The following is a 22,525-nucleotide window of genomic DNA, read 5'->3' as shown; positions in this document are numbered from 1 at the left end:
TTAAATATTTTTTAGTCTATTTCTATATATGCTCTGTGGTGCGGCGTTCGAGGAAGCGCCAAATGAAAGGCACCGCCTGGACACAAGGATGGAACGCCTGGCAGGGGGTCATGACGTCACGGCCGATGACGTCACCATGTGACAGCTACGGACGTCTCAAAACTTCTAACCATTACTATTGGTTAGTGATAGTTAACAATGACTCGCACTTTGAGTACTAGTTAATGTCTGATTAGTGTTAGTTAAACACCCCTTAACTAGCGAGTGATGGTTAGAGATAGCTACGATGACCTCCAAATGCCGTCGTTGCAGGGCATCTGCAACGACGGCGGAGCTTGGCGAGGGAGTTGCGCAGCTGGCCTTGACTGACGTCACACGGTCGCGGCATACCGCATACGCGAAGCTCTGCTCTGACCCTCGTAGTGAAACTTTTCGCTTCAAAACAGAAGACGTCGGCCACAAGCCTGCCATCGGGACAGTTGAGTTACAGCCGGTGCCAGACTTGTTAGATGTGCAGGGAACATCAACCATGCTGCCCGACGTACACTTTAGAGTTGACGCCGCCGCCGTATACTACTACTATACGGCGGAGCCAGCGCATTGAGAGGTCGGCACAAAGTCTGCTCTGTCGGGAAAGTCCACAGCCCAACGAAAGTTTCAGATCAGCGTTAGCGCGGAATGTAATGCCGGTACAGAGTTCGTGATTGTGAACATGAAAGCGTTACGAAATTTTATTGCGTACATGAAGCGCAGAACCTGCGTCGAGATCGCGAAGATGTGAGCGGTCAACCGCTGGAGTGTCACAACGGCCCTCAGCTGAAGCTCAGCTCACCGACCGCATTTACACTGGCCGCTGCCGGCGCGATTATTCCTGCTTTTTGTCACATACTACTCCCACGCAGTGCTTCCACATATTTTATTGAGTACCCAACTCACGTGCATATTGGTTCTATTGTGGCAGCTCAGCCATGCGCTGGCGTCAAAGTAATATATCGCGCATCGTCTTGCGGCGCGGCCGCACACTCCAGCACCAAAAAAAAAAAATTTAAAAATCTGCATGAATAACATACTTGCTGTGTGCCAGCTTAAATTGAAAATGCGCTGCAGAATATATCGTGCCATTTTCCCTGACCTGGCGAAATTTTTGACGGCTTCCCTGACATTTTGCCGATATTTCCCAGTGCATGAAATTTACCTGACAATTCCAGGTTTTCCCGGTTGCTAGACACCCTGTAAAAGGCATAACACACTGAAGACAAGGATTTGCCTTGAGAGATTTGGAATTGCCGATGGTATGCACTGCACTACGCATGACCGAGAACTAAGCGCTTTGGTTGTTAAACTCAGCACAGGGTGCACACAATCACTCCATGTGAACTGCAAACTTCTGCCCAGTAAGACCTTCAAATAAACAGAAACCAGAAATAAATTTAGCAGTTTACTGCATGCTTGCCGTGGTAATTTTCTCTCTTCCTTCTCACTAAAAATAAAAGTGGAAATGGTGGAAGTAGGTGAGTTCACGAAAGCACATGCCTTCATTGTCATCAACATGTGATGAGAGGATTGCCTTCTGCATGGTACTGAGCACCAAACGAAAAATGAGAATGCATGCCGAGTCATTCTCACTCCTCAAGTCATCCTTGTCCTTCTGCAGTCTCAGCAAGAGAATCTGAAAAGAAGTAGATAAAGAAACTATTCACCATGATGAATACCTATTTTAATTCATAATAAGGGCAGAATGAAATAAATATTCAGTGAGATGGAAAATGAATGCATCACACCATTACTGTACTCACTCGAATGAGACAAGGGAAATTTTTTTTCCTCAAAAATAAAAGTTGAAAGTCACTGCTCGCATTGTAACTGTACACACTCCAGAGACAATGGTGCACTATACCATATTCGCTAGCATGTCACTTCAAAATTGGCCCCTATCATTGAGAAACAAAAACAAATTATAAATAAAGAAGTGTGAAGTCCTACAAGGTTGACCAATGTACTCCTTGAGTCACAAATGTTCAATTAAGGTGGCAGGCAGGGTACACCATACAAGAGCAGTGGTGGTTCCCAAGACAGTGCACCTACCCAGAAGCAAGGAAAATGCATTCGTTCTTGAAGTATTATGCTTTTCTTAGCCTGTTCCTTAGTTTCGCACCGTCCATAGCGCTGGCCATGACTGTACGCCAATAATGTCACTGAGGAGTGCTCCTGCATTGGCGGTGTGCTTAGCATGCTTGGCAGACTTGTCAGAGTATGAAGATGGCCTTGACAGGAACGAATCTTGCCGCGGTTGGCCAGCTTCATCCACTACCACAAAATATCGGATAATGCAGTGATGATAACAAGCACCTATTGAAGTGAGCCTGTTCTTGCTGATAAGCAAATGCGTCAGTTGGCAATTCAGGTGGGCGGGTTGCCGGTATGAAAATTTGACTCACCAAAGTTTGTTGAAGCTTCCCCCCCCCCATATAATAAACTTTCCCCAAATTAATTGACAAACTTTTCTCAAATACAAAACAAAATGTGCTCGTTATGCAAGTAAATACAGTATTTATGTTGTTTTAATTCATGCTTCTATTGACATTTGTTTGCTTGCCTGGTTTGCAACCAAGAAAAAAAAACGCTTTCGATGTTTCTCTAGCATTTCAATTGTGTTCCATGAACTGTCATTCAGCCGTACAAAGCAACTGCCTATCGCCGCTTACGACCCTTGTGAAGGGCACAATTTAATTCATTTATGAGGAGTGCACTTTAGACCTCGAGTGACGCTTTAGGCTGCACAGTGCTGAATGAAAAAGCAGAGTATGCTGGCAATAATAAAAACGATGACAGAAAATGAAGAAAGGAAAACTTTATAAAAACTGTTAGTTTGACGTGGCAGAAGTATGAACTTATTTTTTTAAGTATGAAACAAGGAATGGAAGGAATAAAAGAAAAGTCAAGACCAGCAAAGATGAGCTTCTAGCCTCTTGACGGCAACATGCAAAGGAGTTGCCTCTGCTCTCATTTTGTTGTTGCGCATTTCAAATGATAGTACAAAAAAGCAATATTAAAAAAAATAATAGTGTTACAGCGAGTAAAATGAAGTTGCGAGTGCTTTTTGACACATAAGATCTCGTGCCTTCAGAGTTGCTGCTGGTGAGGCTGCACACTTGGCCAGCAACACATTTTTGTTGCTGTAAGCGCACTCAGACCTGAGTGCACACTTTAGCGAGTGCAGTTACGTTACGCTGTTCAGCTGCGGCAGAGTGCGCTTTTCGCAAGTGACACTCCCCGTAAGTGCACTTTATTCTGATGCACACTTGACAGGGGTATTATTACACTATGCAGTTGTATTTCATCAACAGTCAACCTAATAGTGCTTGCTGAATGAGAACTGGAAGTGCCGGAGAAGATATAGCCCCTAAAGACCTCACCTGCGCCAGTACCGACAGGGTGCGCCAGTAGATCTGCAATGGCCACTCCTTCTGAGTCCATGGGTTGATATTCAAATGAGTCAACAAGGCATCCTGCATGCAGCAAAAACACAAAACCCAATAAATTCTTGGGCCAGAAACTACCCACTGGCTACAAGTCCAGAAAGTGTTTGCGAAAAAGTGTTTGCGAAATCTGTTTCCTATAAATGCAAAATAAATAAATCATATCTGAACTGAAATTAAAAGTTAGCAGCATTCAGCTAGTACATACAGTAAACCTCGCTGAAACATTTTTTTTAAAAATGCCGGGGAAAACGTGTGATCTGAACTGCCTAATATTTAAAATAACTGCTGAATGAGGTACAAAGGCATTTATTTGGAATTGAGACTTTCACTGCATAAAAAGGCCGATTAGCATTTATAGACATGAAGTATGCACAGCTAGCTTTTGAGCTCTCGCAGAATTCAGTCCTTATTTGTGTTGTCCTAAGCACAGAAGAGAGTTAGCAACAGATCTGGTTCGTAGACGGAATGACGGGATCGCTTCCTTGGTTGCTTCCGGATGCTTCGCCCCCTTACACCAATGACATGTGTAGAAGCCATCGCGATGGCTTACAGTCGTCGCACTTTTGCTCATGCCCCTCGCATAATGACCCTCCCCACATATATACACACACACACACACTTTTGCCAGTGAGAATTTGAAAAAAAAAATAGAAAGAATTCGCTAGCGCGTCCTTTTGTTTCGCTCAGTCATGGTCACATTCACCGCGCGTTTCCTGGCAGTGAGCCAAAATGTTGCGCAGCGGCCTTTTCATGTCAGCTGTTGAGGGGAAAAGAAGGTGGGGGAGGCAACTTGGCAGATTGCCAGCGCTCGTCTGGTTGTGCATGCCTCGTTTTCACTTTATCCTGTTGCGTTTGAAGCGGGCACCGTCCAACGCCACACAATCACTGGAACTCGTGGTAGTGCTAACGCCTTTTGAAGCGAACGAAATACTGAAAGAAAACGAACCAAGCTGAAAGAAATACTTATCCATACTTCTGAATTAACGATAGTCGAATTAGCGAGTATGTATGTAGTTTCAAGCTTCGGAAGTTGTGCAGAAGTGGAGAGCAGCCAGCCGCCGAAGCCGCCGCTCACCCCTACTCTCCGGTGCCGCCGGCAGCTGCGCCGGTCATTGTGCCATTTTGGTTTTATCCTCACTTCCACTTCCACACAAAACAGTCCCTGTTTTGGCTGTGCACAGTCTCTAACGATGCCTCTATCGCGGAGGCCTTTATTTGGCCATAAGCTGGGTGCCAGGCCGCCCAGTCGCGGCAGTGCGTGCGCAGTTTGAAATATCCATAGCGAGACGGACTCGCGTTCAAATTAAAGGTCTTTTTTATACACAGACCTCTATGGAGCTTGACCAGACTAAGTACTAAGTGTAGTTCGAATTATTGAGGCTCGAATTAACGAGTTTTCACTGTAGTTACCAATCAAATGGTTCATACTTGTGCCCCTAAGGCACCACAAAAGGAGCCATCGTATTTCTCCTCATAAGTCCCGTTTCTGCGGGAGCCCACGCCTAGTTTGTTGGCTTTGATCCTTCGCCCTGCTGCACCTATGCACTGCAGGAAAGAAACTGTGGTGGAGCACCGCTGATCAGCTTTTCATGTCACAAGCGCTCGCTGGGTTATGTCCAGTTGATCGCAAAACGTATTATACGACCATAGTTTATTGAAATTTGGAACATATTAACCGGGAAGTAGTGTTTTCCGGGAGCATATTAAGCGGGATAAAAATAGTGTAACTATAGGAGACGTTTTACTGCCTGCGATTTTGAATGTATGAAACGGGAAATCATATGAACTGAGAACGTATCAACGAGGTTCTACGTATTTTTAAATGCCTGTATTAATTAATTTATACAAAATTCCCTAACAACACCAGTAGCTGTGGTAACACAAATTTCCCTATTTTCAAGCAATATGAATTCTAGTACAAAATCTAATACAACAGTTCGCCTAAATGGCTGCACGACAAAGGAGCCCACTAAACGCCGTCACGATACATTTACAGCGGCTAGATACTTTCTTGCTGCAGGAATGATAACAGCAGGGCAACGTTGCCGAACCCCGACAGGACGGCTTGCCATACAAATACAAAAGTGGCAAGTTGAGCTACAATATCAGGTGGACTATTCCATCAATGTTAGATGGACTATCCCCGAACTCCCTCGCACACCTGAATGCAAAGCACAGATTGTGCAATGCCATTATGATCTCAGCATTTATGGTGGCAAGCAACCTAATGCTTAGCCCTTACAAGCTGATTGCTCCGAACTGCAAGCACGAAAATGACATCACATTACCCAGTTGACAGGGTTTCATTTACCCGGCATGTGGGCCATGGTGCATGCTGTGCAGTCATGCAGGCTGGCTTAGAGCTTTTGCTCGCAAATAGAGGTGTGCAAATATCAAACTTTTGGGTATGAAGTAACACAAGCAATAAACATTGCATGTTAATCAAATACGTTAGAATAAGTTTTAAATCCTTTACAATAATTTTAAATATCAGTACAGCTAGTTCAAACTGAAGACAAACGCTTTTCCGCAAAACACAGCTTCATATGCAAAAAAAAAAAAAAAAAAAAAAAAAAAAAGCAAGGATGCAAAATTTTGCCAGCAACCATAATCAGTGCAATATATTATAACTGAGGCCTCTCAGGCACTGATTAACTTTATTACTAAACAATATTCTGACTAGAGGTGTACACGGGCCGAAATTCCAAGCTTGAGCTCAGCCTGGCCCGACCAGAGTTATTATTGTTAATCCAGCAGCGCTGAAGTTTCTCTCGCTGCTCTAACTTCTGGCTAAAATGACTAACACGCTCTTAGCAACAAGAACAAGTTTTGTACACAAAACTTTCTTGCTTTTGCCTAAGCTCTAACTATGAGTAGAGAATGAATCAAGCGGCTGAGCACTCAATGAGCTCATCTCGGTCATGATGCCCCTTTCACGATGCCAGCAAGGAGCGCCACTACTGCATTGTCTGGGCTGAGCAATCGTGAAGAAACTTTAGCACGGTGGATGCTTTGAATATAGAAGTTGTGCCCGCTTCCACTGAGGATATATTGAGGCCTGGAGTAAGCCGCAACACACCGATGTGAGAGGTGACAGCATGGTGCAGATCTCGAAGCAGCTAATTTAAGCATCTGCTAATGACGGGGGCGTCTGATGGACTGGAGGATCGACGTTGAGTGAGAACTAAAATGCTCTCGCATTGGAAGGATGCAGGAAAACACTGTTTTCCAACACCTAGTGCACCATGGCTATATTCGCACTTTCGTAAAAGTAGCGTGTACTCGGGATCGGTGCGTCCAGCCGCCCGACCACGCCCGCCCGACACAAATAAGCCCGGGCCTGGGCCCGATCCGTATCTGAAGCAGAGGGCTTCCAAGCGGTGTGAGTCCGGCCCGCGGGCCAGGCTGGGTAAGGGCTTTCTGGCCGGCCCTGTAAGCACCTCCAATTCTGCCACTAATACACTTTGTTTACAATTCTTGGAAAATAATTGCATTCAATGAAAAAAAGTTTAATAGCACAGCTTGACTTCTTAGTGCTTATGGCATATAACGGTCTTTTACGAAAATTTCGATAGCGCGTCCTATGTAACGGTGTCTTACACACCTCTTTCTTTTTGCACAATGTCCCTCGGTGAGCTTTACTGTGAAATGGCGAAGGTAACAACTTTTATAATAATGAAATGTATGGCTGTCTCAGAGGCGCCCCAAACATTAGCAATAGAAATTCCAAAAAAAAAAAAAAAAGGAGACATCCACACCCCCTCGCCTGCTCACACTGTCGAGACAACCCAGGAAAGCACACTCCCTTTTCTAGTCACAATTTGCAACTTTGTGTGGTTTTTGCCACTTCCACTATGCACTGCACATGTCGTGCCACAGTATGCCACCATGACCACGCAAGAGGTATGCAGTGAAGTTCAAGTTATTCCCAGCTGAGTATGCTACCCGCGCTACCAAACACGGGAACAGCAGTGCAGGACACTGTTTCGATGTCACCGAGAATATAATTCATGTGTGGCAAAGATGAAGCCTTTGGAGGCTTTGAGTAAAAATTAAGTATCGTTGCTCCGCTTTTGCGAGAGTTTTATGGGGCATGAATGTTTCCTCTTTTTTGTCATTCTGCGCTGCATAAGGAGTGTTCTATCAGGCACAAAGAATTTCATGATGGTCACGTCCCATTCAGTCAAGTCCCATTGCCCTGAGTGGGTAAACTGAGGTATGTCTTTAGAAGAGAGAGTCTTTCTTATACACCAAACTTCTCGGCGAAAGCCTCTAAACAAGAGGGGTGCGTGTTATACAAAGGTGTGTATTATACACTAGAAAATATGCTATGCTGTCTATCAATGATCAATGGGGCAATGCACAGGCATTGACCAATGTACTCCTTGAGTCACAAATGTTCAATTAGGGTGGCAGGCAGGGTACACCATACAAGCCAAGCGCAACAAGGCTTCACGAAACAGACCTGACCTAAGCAACCCAAGTTGCAATGCGGGTGGGATCATCGCGTCCACGACCCCTCACAATGCATGCAAAAGCCCTTGTGCAATGATGCATGAAACGCATCAGTTACAAACAGCATTCACACCGCACGTGATGGCTGTCAGCAGCAGCCATGGCATTGCTTTTACGCAAAGCCTAGCATTATTAAAGTACAAAATACTGCCTTTTGGAAATCTTTCAATGTTTTAACAGGACAGCATGCAGCCTGCCAGAAGCAACTTCTCAACATCTCACCTGGTACACATCATCTAGCAAGCCTGTGGCCAAAATATTATGGATGAACGTGGACAGTGCTTTTGAAAACTCCGCGTAGAGCTGGCCCAAAGATGCTCCAAACAAAATGCCTATTGAGCCTGAAAAGACACAATGATCACTGAAACAATGACAGATGCTAAAGGGGTCACAAACAATTCAGTTATAAATACCATTTGATGTCTTTTCACTCTAGATCATGAAAATCAAGCACAGGCAGGGCAAACCAAACAATGTGCAAACTCCTCTGGTTATTAAAGAAAAAGTGGCAGAGCTAAAAGCTTAGTGGCCTATCGCATCAGCGAGAGCTGATTGAGCCTCGCGCCTTATCCTGCTGCATTTCTATGCAATGTTACACAAGCAACTTGTGGGCACTGCTAACGGTTCAAACAAGATTTCCCAGAAACCAGCTGCCCTGAGAATCTCGAAAATAGCCCTCGTGCCTACTGTGGGCCAGCATAACAAGTGCAAGGGCGATGTCAAGACCAGAGCAACGTTTGGGAAGAGTGTTGGCTCTCGAGAAGGCAACTGCTTTGTCAGTCTTTGACCACCACATTTCAACGCTAGCCACCATGTAAATAAGTGTAAATATAGTTGCTTTTCCCTGCGGCTACATATATATGGCTTGTCCTTTCCTTCTCTGAAGAGGAGGAACACACCTCCTTGTGCCTGAGGCTGGCACCTTTCTTTCTCAAGTGGTGGTGCTGCTCTCCTCCTCTCCCATGGGGCTCTACTCGCGTGCAAAATGCATTGATGCGCGTGCTCCATCCTACCCTGGCTCCGAGCTGGCACCCTTGTTCTGGAAGCCGTAAACGCACACAGCATGGCACAGGCTGAACAAGTGGCTCGATTTACGGGCTGGCTAACACATGCTTTCAAAGCACAGTGCAATACCGCTCCTAATAAGAGACCGGAAAGCGTGGCGTGACATGGTCCATAGGGTCACGAAGAGTCGGACACGACTGAACGACTGAACTGAACTGATGCATGCCTTACATGCTGCAGAGAGTTTTGATTGGCGAGGGATCGGTTTAAACTGTTCTTCCATGTCAGGCATCGAAACAGGCATATCATATGCCTTGCAGCATGCTGGCACTCTCCCACTCTCACTCTGGATGATTTCAGTGCATAATTCATCCTGGCATCATTCCCTCTTACCTCACTGGTTGTCCCAGGAAATTGCATTAGCCATCAAGAAATGCAGTTCACGCTCTAAAAGAAACTGACTACTCTTAGTAAGCTGAAAAAAATTAGCTGTGGCTTAGCTCTGGTTAAGCCTGAGTGACTGCGAAAGCAATACCTCCCTGGCTGCGCTTGGCTCTGCTAGTGGTTTGGCATGGCTTCGCCTTTTGTGCAGCTAAAGGATTTACTCTGGACACAACATGGTTTCTAATGTTTGTTTATTCCAATGAACATGCTTTGGTGGTCCGTCAATTAGTGATTCTTGGTCTGAACACTGGTAATTACATAGTCATCTGAATGTCTATAGATCACCAAGTCTAGACTGCTACCCCATTTGGTAGTACAGTACTCACGGATTGAAATAGGACACTCGGAGCGCGTGGCCGTCGCTGCATGCAAGGCAGTGTGGTAAACAACAGGCCGGCTTATTGGCGACCGGACGGAGCAGTTCTGCTTTTTAGATGTTCTCCCCCTCGCGTTATACCCCAATGCAGCACCTTGGTTTCATGAGCATCCAACGGGCGGCGCTGCATGCAGCAACGGCCACGCGCTCCGAGTGTCCTATTTCAATCCGTGAGTACTGTACTCTTGCTCTGCACTACTCACAGACGAACCTTCGGCATTCAGAGAGTCCATGAAACTACTCTCGCTCACTGAAATTGTAGAACGCCGCCGGGCCTGCAATTCTGCAGCATAGCCGCGTTGCTTAGCCAACCGCTCTTGCCTTTCTTTATCTGTCTCCTCAGCATGGCGCCGGCGTTTGCGCGCAGCACATCGCTCCAGCGACGCCTTGTACAACTCCTCAGACATGACTAAGCAGCGTGCGCCTACAGTACCCCGTTTATCCTCTCCTAGCGAGCGCCCTCACGCGGCGGGCCGAGGAGGCCGTCACGTGGTAGCCGCCGCGCCGAGCGAAGGAACGACCTCCACCGACGGCAGAAAAGTGCTAGCAGTATTGCTTTCGCAATAAAATTAAGCGAAAGTAAGCATTAACACTTTTCACTGCAACAGCAGTACTAGTGGCATTTGGTAAAAATGCAGTGTTGTCCATGTGAAGCTTCCATTCTCGAGAAGCAGCACCCACCAGCTGCCTCCAGAACACCCTCAGCTAGGGGGCGGCCCCCACTGACCCCTACGGTCCACTGCTCCACCCGACCCATGCCCATCTGCACCCTTGAAAAGTGCTATCCACCCACCCACTACACTCTATCCTCCTGAAACCCCACCACCATCAAGCAACCTACCTACCCTGTCCGAAGAACCAATGCTGTAGCAGAATTCAAAAATCATTTTAGTTTATTTCATGGAGTTTAGCGTACCAAAAGTGACTCAGACTATAAGAGATGCCACAGTGGAGGGCTCCAAAAATTTCGACCACCCGGGGTTTTTTTAACGTGCACCGACATCGCACAGCACACTGCCACCTTGCTTTTGGCCTCCATCGAAAAGCGGCCACTGCGGCCAAGATTCAATCCCGCATCCTTGGATACAGAAGTCAGCGCCCTAACTACTGCACCACCTCAGCGTGTCCGTACCGAGTGACTAATAGCCCAAAACAGGTCCAAAGTAACCCGAAAATTCTGAGTCTATTATTTGTCTTCAACAAATGAAGAGTACCAAAACAGCATCTTACTCTTGCATGTTTCCCGATCCAAGTCTTTGATAATCCCAGCAAGAATGACCATCTGTGGCGTGCCAATTCCAGACCTGATGCAAAAAAAAAAAAAAAGAAGAAAAAAAAAACAAGTGTTGCACCCATAAGACTTGGCTCTCAAGTAACATTTATACTAACAATAAAAAAAACAAGAAAAAGAATTCAGCTCACTTAAAGTACCCTTGGACTGGCTCAAAGTTGACCAGGTAAGCATTCAGGAAGTTGATAACCTTGGAGGACAGCTGTATATACTAAAAAAGAAGGGTTAAACAGAATGAGCAAAGATCCTTCATCCTTCTGCTGGTGGCCTCAAGATGAAAAATGGCCTGAAGCATACCCCATGTGGTTCCTCCTTGTCTGGAATGAGGGGTCGGCCATCAGCCAGAGGACCACGAATAACACGGCCCTCGGGCACTTCAGTCTCTGGTGCGCCCTTGGGCTGCAGGGTGCCTGGACTAGGGCTATGTTCTCGTGGGGCTATTGTTTGTTCATACCAGTGGCCCAGGATCGGCTCACTGTCATCATCTGCATTGAAAAGTGGCCCACATTTGAAGCTTTCAAGAATGCATCATATTCACTGGGGCCTCTTCGATTATCAGTCCCGGACTCACCGCGGACTTCCCGAAACGCCAGTCCGGCGTTCATTTTTCTCGGGTGGCTCCGCCCACCAGTCCGAGGGTTGCTGGAACGCGCTCGCTTTTTGTGGAGCAAAGTCCTTGGACGCCCTGAGGACTCACCAAGTTTCCCGGCAGTTTTTCGTCCAGCAGCTAGCAGATGATAAAGAGACGCGCAAGTATGCGGCCATATTGAGGTTAACATTATGCGTCGCTGTCTTCTATTTAATTTCCGCTGGACGTTATTGCGCACTGTTCTCCAAAGCCTCCAATGTCACTGTCTTGGTCGTCGTAACTTCATCCTCAGCTAAATTAGCCGTCCTGCTCATATACGCTTTCATTGTTTAAATTAAAATGACGTGCCTATCAAATCTTCACTTCTGTTCATAGTTCCTTCTACGAGATATATTCTACATAAAAGGAGGCTTCTACATTCAGTCAAGATAAATGCAGCCTCTGTGGTGGCTCTCTGCATGCATGCATGTGTGCAATGCTTGCACACTTGCATGCTGACAGCATCCACCGGACACCGTTAATGAGCCCAGACCATGGGAGAAACTATGCACACATGGCAGGGTCCTACAAAATTCTGAGACTATGTTTGCTCCATATGAGAACAAAACCACACCCAAGCAATGCCATAGGGCTGATATTAGCATGGCAGAGTTGTCACTGTAGCAGCTGATACAGTTTATGATGGCAAAAGATGTTCCAGACGACCCCTGAACAGTTCGACCTTAAGACTGTGCCAAAACTCTTCTCAGGAGAGTTGTGGCACAGTCCAACATTCAGGCCGCCAGCGGACTATCCGACCCGTAAATCGAAGAGGCCCAATGTATGTTCACATGTCACGATTCTCATCCATAATCACAGGCAGCATTCACAGATTCTTTACCTCTTGACAGAACTGCTAGGCAATAATTATAAGTCAAGCTTGGTGTTTAAAAGGTCAAAAGAATGAATGAGCACCTATGCTGTGTTTTCTGGATTAAACTGCATCTCACACCCTCCCACTTAGTCGAACATTATTAATTCACATCTCCAGAAAAATTTCTTCCCGATTACATGCTTAAATCATGGTTTCACGGCATGTTAGCCAAAGCCTTTCTTTACAACAGAAAAAGGGCATGCTGACAGCATAAAAACTTTGCTGACTTGTGTAGCAGCAAGTATTTCAATTCATTGTCATCTAGGCATATGCAACAAAAATAATGGGAAATAAAATAGATGTAGCACTCGTGACCTATATTATTTGGCGAGAAAATTTATCACCTTCATCAGCACTGCTATCATCCGATGTGCTGAAGTCTTCCTCATAGAATGTGTTTGAATCTGAGGTGCTAAAGTTGTCGCCATCTGTTGGGTGCTTCTGAATCCTTCTCAGCATTCCTGCCTGTAATCAAAAAGATGGATGTTTGCACTGAAAGCAATGGGTACTGTAGTCACAACAGGGTATAAGCAAATCAATGCCCTCAAGCAAATAAAAATAGGTTTGTCTTGATTTATAGGACTTAAGGTCGCAGAGCAAATCGAGCTATATCATACACTGACATCACACAGTATAAAGATGCCATGCATTTCACCTCCATCAAAACGCAGCTGCTTCGTCGTCCAGAGTTCAGCCCCATCGTTAGGGCTGAAATGAACACTAGACAACAGTTGCAAGCAGTTTTTAGACTGTTTTTAGCCACCAGTCTTCAGAATGATGGCTAAAAACAGCGTGGGCACCTTGCAGAAATAGAATGAGGAACAAAATTACCAGGAGCAGGCAGGAGAAGGAACATTCCTTTGTCACCATGCACCCCTAACTACTGTGCTTTTATCGTGAGCCTGCTCCTTGAGCGTCCCTTTCTCTCTTTCCACAGGCATCCTACAACAGCGAAGAGCGAGTGGCGAGGTCGCTGAATTCTTTTCTGCCTAACTTTGGCTGCATAGCCACAGTTGGTAGGTCCATGAGTATAGGTTGCGAAAGTCTTTGATGCAAAGTAGTAACCAGCACCTGTATTGATGCTTTTTGAGTCACCTGCTTTGCAGGGCCTTCGCGTAAATCAAGCATGTTGCATTCACTGACTTCATATAGAGACATAGCAAATCGTACAAATTACAGTGCATTTGCTACCTATATTTATTCAATCATCAAACGCGCGTCTGTCAACGTCATGTCCGCTGCAAAGAACCACCGTGTGGTGACACCGTCCGTACCATGATTTTGTTTCTCTAACAAAATAAAATATCAAATACCGAAATATGCGGGTTACGACCTGTGGTAATAGCATCGTTCGAACTCAAACAATTGCAACAAAAACCAAAACATTGCACTCAAATTATTTTGCAAGGCCCATTTAAGAAAGACATTCTCAGTTTTCCAGCGCAAAATATTAGGAGTTAATTTTCAAGGACGGGCCAAATTTTGTGTGAAATGCCATAATGTACAGGCATGTACATCAGTAAACGGAGCACGCTTTTCTGTTCTAACTGCAATCACGCCTTCTTTATCAAACATAGGAAAACATTACTTATCGAACTAAAAGTGCACTGGTGAGTACTACCAGCCTGCGCATACCACGGCACCAGTTCCAATTATGCAATGTGTGAAAAATGTTAAAAGAAAATAGCGTGCTCTGTTTACTTTTGCATTCTCATAGCTGCCTGTTATTTGACGGTCCTACAAGAGTTGAGACAAACTGAAGGAACCAGAAAATTTTTTGGTCTTACCAGACATTCATGTTAGCAAAAATTGTTCAAAACAGATATGAGAGAGCAAGCTAGGTGTACCAAATATATATGCTACTTAAGAACAATCAAATGAAATAGCCTCAAGAGAGAATAATTGCAGACAGAGCATTTGCTGCACTATGAATGAAGTGATCTGAAGAGTGAGAACATGAAACCAGCTCATGTTATCTACCTGATAATGGCACTGGTCTAGATTTTTTTTCTTCACTGTTTTTCATATCTACAGGTGGCTGCCATTTTCATACTTTTTTTCTGATCTTTGCTTCTCATCCTGCTCAGGGCACTTTCAAAGGGCTCAGCAGTGTAGCAGTGCATCTCTCTCTCATTCGATTAGAGAGCCATCCCCTACAACAAACTGGAAACATGACCCACCTTGCGGAAGGAGACAGACACAAGGTCGAAAAGCAGGGCAGGTAGGTTCAGCTGCATGAGCACCCGAACATACTTCCAAGCAGAGAATGGAGTGTTGATGTTCTCCAGAAAGATAACGATGCGCTCCTCAGCAGGGCCCGCCTCTCTGTCAGCCTCTTCAAGTGCAGTGCCTGCCTCCATCTGGAGCTCACCAAAAATGCTTGTCAGCAATGACAGCACCTGGTTGGCCAGTGCCACAGGGAGGACCCCAAAGCCTTGCTGGCTGCACTCGAACAAAGAATCACCAGTTGTCAGTTTGGTCATCTATAGCTGCCAGGACACAATCTGAGGCCCTGCAATAAAGAACTGGATGCTGGCAGTAGTACCGTAAAAACCCAATGTGGCAGCTCAGCCATGCGCTGGCAAGACAGAAAAAAAAAATCGGCCCGAATAACATACTTGCGCTGCACCAGCTTAAAATGAAAATGCACTGCAGAATATATTGTGTGGTTTTCCCTGACATTTCACCAATTTTTGCCGGTGCATAAAATTTCCCTGCAAATTCCCGGTTTTCCCTGTTGCTAGGCACCCTGAAGAGTTTCCACAGAAGGATGTATCTGGCAAGGGACAAAATGGTGGGTGACGACTACTAAAGCCCCGAATCCGAGAACATTTCCTAAGTGCACACTGTGCACACCTACAGCTGGTGCAAGACACACAGCGAATGTTAGCTGGCAGCTCATGCACTTCCGTCTCGTGCACGAGCTGGAAGCCCAGCCTACACATTTATAAAACCCGCAGGACCGCATGGCTTTCATGAATGCTGGGGCTTTTCTCTTCACGGCGTGCAATTTCCCGATCAAGCATGTCGGCATGAGAGGGGGTACCCCTTTTCAATGCCTGGTGCAAGGTGGCATTAGATGGAAAAGTAGCGATGACAATGATGATGCAGTAAGTGAAAACAGTCTTGTAAAGTGGCTTCTGTAAAGTGGCTTTTGCCATTTCTGTTCTTAAGTCGACTTCTTAAGTGCAGTTCTGTAATTTTTATCATACTGTCCCATTATTTTCACATGTCATATTTTGTTTTCAATATATTGTGGAAGTATCACATTTGCAAAAATGCAATGTGGCTACGAATATGATGCAAGCTTGATGTCATGTGAAAACCAAAGCTTTGTGTAACCATGCACATGATCATCGTTCGTGGTCTCAGCTTTAACTAGGTATCAATAATCAAGAAAAGCCGTATAACACTGACTGCACCAGAACTGCACATGCACTGCCATTGCCCATCTACTTCCAGTCACTGCCGCATGTTTCGTGCTGCTCAGTACAGGAAAATTCACTACCTTTTTCTTCCCTTTTCTTACTCCTAACTGCACATTACTGCCTTCACTGTCTCAGCAGCCCATGCAGTTTTCTTTCTACACCCACAGCCAGTTTTTTTTTTTTTTCTTTTTTTCCCTGCAAGTGCCATACGTATAAACTCGTGGCACCAAGACGCTCAACATGTTGCTTTCCCTCGCAGCTCACAAGCCTGGAGGTTAACGATCAACTCCAGGTTTTTTAACTACTGGACTTGACAATCAAATCACATTACATACACAAATATCACAGTCAAAACGCCCAACAAAGGTGTTTTAAAGGAGCAAAAACAAGGAATCTGAAACTCTATTCCAACCATGTGACGACGATACGACAATGGATTCACAGGTACTATCCCAAAACCTATAGTGTGCACTGCTGAACTAAACTGGCGACTGTTAGCGACAGCTTGGCACACAATTTGTCTGAAATGACCAAGAGCAAGCTCAAAATTCTGTCCTCCTGCAAAAGCAGAGTGAATACTGATGGCCATGCATACAGTGGCATCACAAACCGGTAACCTGGCTGCCATTGAAAATCTCTTCGAGTGAGGCCACAACATGAAAAATTTATCGCCGAAACAAAACACTGCCCTGCTGCAAAACTTGGCACAAAGGACCAGAAAACTGTGAAGCGGGTACCGTAACCTTTAACTAATCTCACAAAGCCCTACTTCATTGTATTCAGCTCCATTTGCCGCTGAATGTTGCTCCCGCAATTCTAGACTGCGTGCCCGATGCGATATCATTTCATGGGCAGCATGTCATCATAGCTAAATGCTCTTCATCATAGCTCTTTATTAAATGTCATCACTACAAAGAAAAAAAAAATGTACAGTTATCTATAGAAGGCAAAATGGGACCATCATTTCATTTCACAAGATGCAAGCTTATACCCGTCACACGAGCAAATTTATGTCATTCGAAATAGAATTACATTAGCATCTAATGTCATTTTTCACCTGCTTCACGAGAAAATTTAACGTCATTAGGTTCGAATGACATTCTTCATCGAATGAGTTTGGGGAACTAATACGCATTCAATCGTGAACTGAATGTGTACTCTCGACGCCAGATACGCAGCAGAAACAAGCAACGCAACAAAATATTCTGTGCACAGTGAAAGTTAAACATTATTTTTCTAGATTTTGTTTTAAAAACTGTTAATTTAGGTGTAAAATTATTTGCACTGCAGGCTCTCGTGGAATGCAATTACTTTCGGTCATATGCCAGCGACTCGCGATCATTTTAGGTTCTGTGCTCTTTGGTGGCCGCTTCGCCCCGTGCATTTATCTCAGACTATTTAGTTGTGACTGAATGCCTAACAGCTTGGACGTCAATTGCATGCTCTATGTGTCTCCACACTGTGTACACGCACTCCGCTGTATTCAGCCATATTGTTTGTTTACATTTATCGAAACTGAGTGACTCGATACTTGGCTTGGATTGTTATGGCTAAAGCGCTACAGTACAGCCAGAAGAAATGTTTTTCACTTGAATTATCGTACAGAAATGTCTTAATCAGCTTTAAGATGCTACAAAGTGATTTGAAACGCCTTTTATGTGCACTGATGTTCCTGAAGTGCAGTATTCTTTTATAGCTGACCGTAATTGTCACCATTTGTGAATGAAATATTTTACTGTGTAGCACCGAAAAAAAACGAACGGCATTCGATGCATCGAACGACATTCGATTCGAATGACTTAAATCTGTTAGTGTGACAGAGGTATTACTATACTCCAATTCTACAGTATAGACTAGGTGATCAGATACCTTCCTATTGGCAGAGCAAAATCAGAGGTTCATGTAACAAAGAGGATGATAAAAAAAAGAAGACAAAGAAGGCAACTCTGGGCCAATGCTCCTAAGAAGCAAAAGTTGCCACTGAATGTTGCGAAGAAAATACTGCTCATGAAAGCTCCACCACTTGGAAATTTGTCGATTAACTCTTTTGTTACCATGGGAAAAAGGGCAGTTTTTACTAGGTGAAAGAAAATATTTTTTGGTTACTAGACAATAATGCCTTATATACATTGTTTGGGATCAAAATGTAGCCAAAAGAATGTTGTATTCAATAACATAAACGTTATATATATATATATATATATATATTTATTACACAAATTAGTGAAAAAATGTACATAATTTTAAAATTTATACAGTGAGGACATCATTCTTGTTGAAAAAAGAGCAAAACTAAAAATATTGAGTGGAAAAATTTGCAGATGCACATTCTGTAGCTAATTATATCCTAAAAGATGACAATTTTCGGAGGGCATTGCCGAAAAATGTTCTTTAGGAAAGAAAAAGTTAGCGCCGCCAACTTAGACTCTCGGGTTTCATTTAGGAAGAAACTGTACGTGCTTCACAGCTGCTGGCAAGAAATGATGTCCTATGACGTTGTGACCTTGAAAATAAATATTACAGCTGTGAGCACATGTTCTACCGCTCATAACTATTTATTAGTAATCGACATATGCGCCGCACATAGAATGATGTTCCGGCTTGGCTTGACGCATCCTCCTCATCGGTGCTGTAATCTGATGTGTCCACATCGTCTTCTTGCTCGTCATTGCTGTCTGCATCCGCAAAATCGGATCCTGAAGTGCTCGATTGACAACAAACACGCTCTTCTAGGAGTGTCTGCGCACGATGACACCATGCTCTAAGCACTTGCTCGGCAATCCGAAACGGTGCCGGGAGAAAAGTTGAAAAGCAAAAAACCAACAAAACATGGCGGATCACGTCGTTGGTTTCTCATTTTCTAACCTAGATGGCACTAGATGTCCACAAACCATGCTCACGCGCAAGAATTTGAACCGTCAATGAGATTGATCTATTTGAATAGGCGCGGTTGCGAAAGAGTTAAAAAGGGAAGTGGCACATAGCCCTGCTCACATGCGCAGCATGTTCTGCTTGAGGCCAGCAGATTGATCTCTGGTTCTTGTGGGTGTCTGGTCAAGGCCTCCTCTGTTGCCCTTTGCACCTGCACCTTCTTTGCAAGCACTCCGGTCAAGGAATGTGTTCAGGCCCAGAATGCCTTGCAGGCCTCTCAGCAGCAGCCATGACGTCAACACATGCAAGTTCTGCAGCACCTGAACACATAACAAGGGGAAGGGTCAGCAATTAGTGCAGAACGCTGCAAGCTACACGATCCCCAGCACCCATGCTGTGCCATAGTACCAGAGAAGTGCCTTGTGTTTGAAACTGGAAATTGTTTACTTACAGTACCGGTTACCCAAAATACTACAACAATGGCTCATCACCTACAAATATTAGTGAAAGCAAAGGGATTGGAAAGCAAGCTGCTATTTTCTTTCAGTAATAACTGAAGTGTCCAAATCGTCCTGATCACCAATCAACACCATTATATATCCTTACATGCCCAAAGGGCACTATGTCAGGGGGGAAATAAAGCGTCACACAAAGCATTGTTAGAACTATGTAATGAATAAAGTTAAATATTTGTAAAAAAAAAAAAAACTAGTTTGGGGAGCCTCTCGCCTGATTTTGAAAACAAAATTCTACTCACATGACCTCCTGCTCTTGATGACGACCTCATGGTGGATGCAATAACATTGTAGATTTCAAGCTGCAGAACAAATAATATAAAATCTGCTTTTACTGGTGAAACAAACATCTACAAAAAACAAGGAAGTAAAGACTTTCAGCTCCTCTCTGAGCAGTGAGAATGCACACCTTTTTCATTCAGTGTTTACTTAGCTACAATTTTTATGCTGCCAATAGGAACAACATACTTGAAGAGCATCATTAGCCAATGATTGCACTATGTTTGCAAGTTTCGGAAATTCGTAAACGAGGTTATCAAAATTCTGCAACAGATCATTTCCCCAAATGGCAAATTCTGCATCGTCGCTTGTGATGACTGACTGCATTCAGCGTATCGTAAAGAAAGTAAGAACTTGGAGCCTATATCCAAAACAGTGAAAGCTCATTAATTAGAACCTCGATAATTCTAACTACACTACTCCGTCCGGCAAAGCTCCATAGAGGTCTGTGTACAAAAAAAGCCTGTTAATTCGAACATAGGTTGGTTCCGTTATGGATAATTACAACTATGTGGAGCCGCATCTGGGAAACCTGATGCCCAGCACATAGCCAAAGAAACGAAACACCCTCCTCGATAAGGCAGCATAGTTACGGGGGGCTGTGCACATTCAAAACAGGGACAAAGAAAAAAAAAAATCGGGTAAAACCACGGATGAGTTTGTAAAGCCTGACTGTTACAAGACCAGTGCGGCGCCTGGGGGCGCCAGAGGGTAAGGGGGGTGGTGACCATGGCGCCGGCTGCTAGCTGTCTGTTCTGCGTGACCTCCGAGACTTGTAACTCAATGCTCATTAATTCGACCCCCGTTAATTCAGAAATATGGATAAGTATTTGTGCCGGCATGGTCCCAGCTGACACCTATGTAAGGCTGTGGCATCGGACGGGCGCTACACGTCTCACACCGTTAGGCCGCGTTCACTCAAGATTGCATGATGGTCAAAATAACTAATGTTCAGCAGTAGACCGCGCACCCCTTACATGCGCGCAATGACAAGTGCGACAAAACATAAATGGCCGCTTCCAACACCACTTCAATAGGCCAACTACATAGTTTCAGTTTCGCAGTTTTGAGCTCACTCTCTGCACCAGCCAGCGGCAAGGGCAGTCATCGGCCACGCATCAGCTAACAGATTGCAGTTCGGCGGTTTGACAGCGGTAGTATTTTTAAGCGCTTCCATCGTGATTCTTCCACTGCTCCCAAAATGTACACTGGTCAAATGCCATTCAGCATGCCGTGCAGCGATGCCTCTGTCTCTGCACAGGCTGCTTGTGAACACCGCCACTACTGCGTCGCACTGTGAACGATGAGTGTGAGTGAAGAATCAAGGCAGCTGTGCCAAGTTCCCCCCTCCACCGCTAGAGCTGAAGTCAAAAGATATTCGCACCGTGATGTTATTGCTGCACAGCACCTGGCACACTGCCAAGAAATGCGCTGTGGACTGCAACAGCGCGAAGTGATGGAGGGACGCACTAACGACAAAGCTTTTTCTTTTTAATTCTCAGCAGCAAATATGAGGGATAGGTTTATTAAGCAAGTGGTTTCATTACCCAAGTAAATACAGCAAATTTACCATAATGCCAATAGTTCTTGCCAGCTTTTTCAAGTCCATTTGATAATTCGAGCATCGGATAATCCAAACTTTTCTTCCGGTTCCGTGAAGTGAGAATTAATGAGCTTTTACTGTATGTATAATCCTGCATGAGTAAGCCAAAGTTCCTTGGGTGGATACACCTTTGGACAGTCATAGCTCCCAAAGAGAAAGAGGCTAAGCAGTATTCTGGGCAAGGGTGTGCTAAAAGAAGCCAAGAGGAAGGTTTACTAACACAAGCTTCAACGACATGTGCAGCAAGTGCCATGTGTCCATCATCATCCCAACATGGAACTTTTGGGGCACCACAGACAGGTTGACAGCCTCCTCCAGTTGAGGATACACCCAGCACACACACGGCCTGTGTTACAGCCACTGCCATGTGGGCACAACCAAGGGCGAGCTGCACAAGCCGCTTTAGCCGGGCCTCGCCCAGGGGCTCCAGCACAGGCAGGCCCAAGCACTTGCACACCAGCAGTATGTCTGCAAACAGTGCTTTTCTGAAAAAAAAAAAAAAAAAGAACGATGCACAGTGTTACAACCAGCTCTAGCTCAGCTTTCACGAATATTAAAGATGTGTGGTTACTTAGAAATGCCTCGATTCCCTCCCTTCCTGGCAGACCGGTACTTCAATGAAGTAGTACCTCTGCCACAGACTTCCAAAGCCACAGAGAAAACTGGGCAAAACAAAATGCACTAAACTTTATAATGACAAACAACTTATTTTTACTCATATTAAAGCTAAATAAATAAATAAAGACGCAAATTTAATGATGTGGTGATTAAGGCTTTACTTCTACCCAGAGCTATCAAAGCACAGTATCAAGAACAACCAATTTCAAGTACTCAAACACAATGAGTAGTGAAGAAAAGAAGTGTAGTAGTTCTCAACACTAAATAACCATGAAGTTGTACTTACGATCCAGTCAGCACCATGTTACTAGTCAGGCCATCGAGTGTCATGGTACCACACGAGAGAAGCACATCTTCCAAGCCTTGGGAGTACTGCACCACCGATGGCAGAGCTAGGCACACATCGAGGAGGATGTCACCTGCACGCTCACGCTGTAGGCTGGCTACGTTCTTGGCCAGCAAGAAGTTCTGCATGAGAACAAAGGGCAAAAACTAAAAAGCGGGCAACGTAGAGAAAGTTGAAAGCAACATCCTATGTAAATTATAACACATCAATATTCCATCACAGGAAAAATTACTGCCATTCGTCAAAGTGG

The 22,525-nt window shown here is 44.7% G+C and overlaps 1 protein-coding gene across 4 annotated transcripts in view; it reads right to left on the bottom strand.

The window, feature by feature from the left end:
* The window catches only part of poe (E3 ubiquitin-protein ligase-like protein poe), a 298,383-nt gene that overhangs the window by 248,632 nt on the left and 27,226 nt on the right, over positions 1 to 22,525 (bottom strand). For 3 of the 4 annotated variants that reach the window (XM_084589458.1, XM_084589460.1, XM_084589459.1), the window contains exons 6-18: positions 22,216 to 22,397; positions 21,532 to 21,796; positions 19,672 to 19,731; positions 19,038 to 19,234; positions 14,796 to 15,057; positions 12,960 to 13,080; positions 11,685 to 11,840; positions 11,411 to 11,598; positions 11,245 to 11,324; positions 11,053 to 11,126; positions 8,220 to 8,338; positions 3,417 to 3,509; positions 1,534 to 1,669 (exon numbers count right to left, since the gene is read on the bottom strand). In XM_084589458.1, coding sequence (XP_084445584.1) covers positions 1,534 to 1,669; positions 3,417 to 3,509; positions 8,220 to 8,338; positions 11,053 to 11,126; positions 11,245 to 11,324; positions 11,411 to 11,598; positions 11,685 to 11,840; positions 12,960 to 13,080; positions 14,796 to 15,057; positions 19,038 to 19,234; positions 19,672 to 19,731; positions 21,532 to 21,796; positions 22,216 to 22,397 — 1,933 coding nt within the window. The remainder of the gene's footprint in view (positions 1 to 1,533; positions 1,670 to 3,416; positions 3,510 to 8,219; positions 8,339 to 11,052; positions 11,127 to 11,244; positions 11,325 to 11,410; positions 11,599 to 11,684; positions 11,841 to 12,959; positions 13,081 to 14,795; positions 15,058 to 19,037; positions 19,235 to 19,671; positions 19,732 to 21,531; positions 21,797 to 22,215; positions 22,398 to 22,525) is intronic. The other variant, XM_084589461.1, reaches the window with a different exon arrangement.

This window comes from Amblyomma maculatum, chromosome 1 (genome assembly GCF_055883805.1).
Source record: "Amblyomma maculatum isolate TAMU_Amacu chromosome 1, ASM5588380v1, whole genome shotgun sequence".
NCBI lineage: Eukaryota > Metazoa > Arthropoda > Arachnida > Ixodida > Ixodidae > Amblyomma > Amblyomma maculatum.
This window is presented reverse-complemented; position numbering and strand designations above follow the sequence as displayed.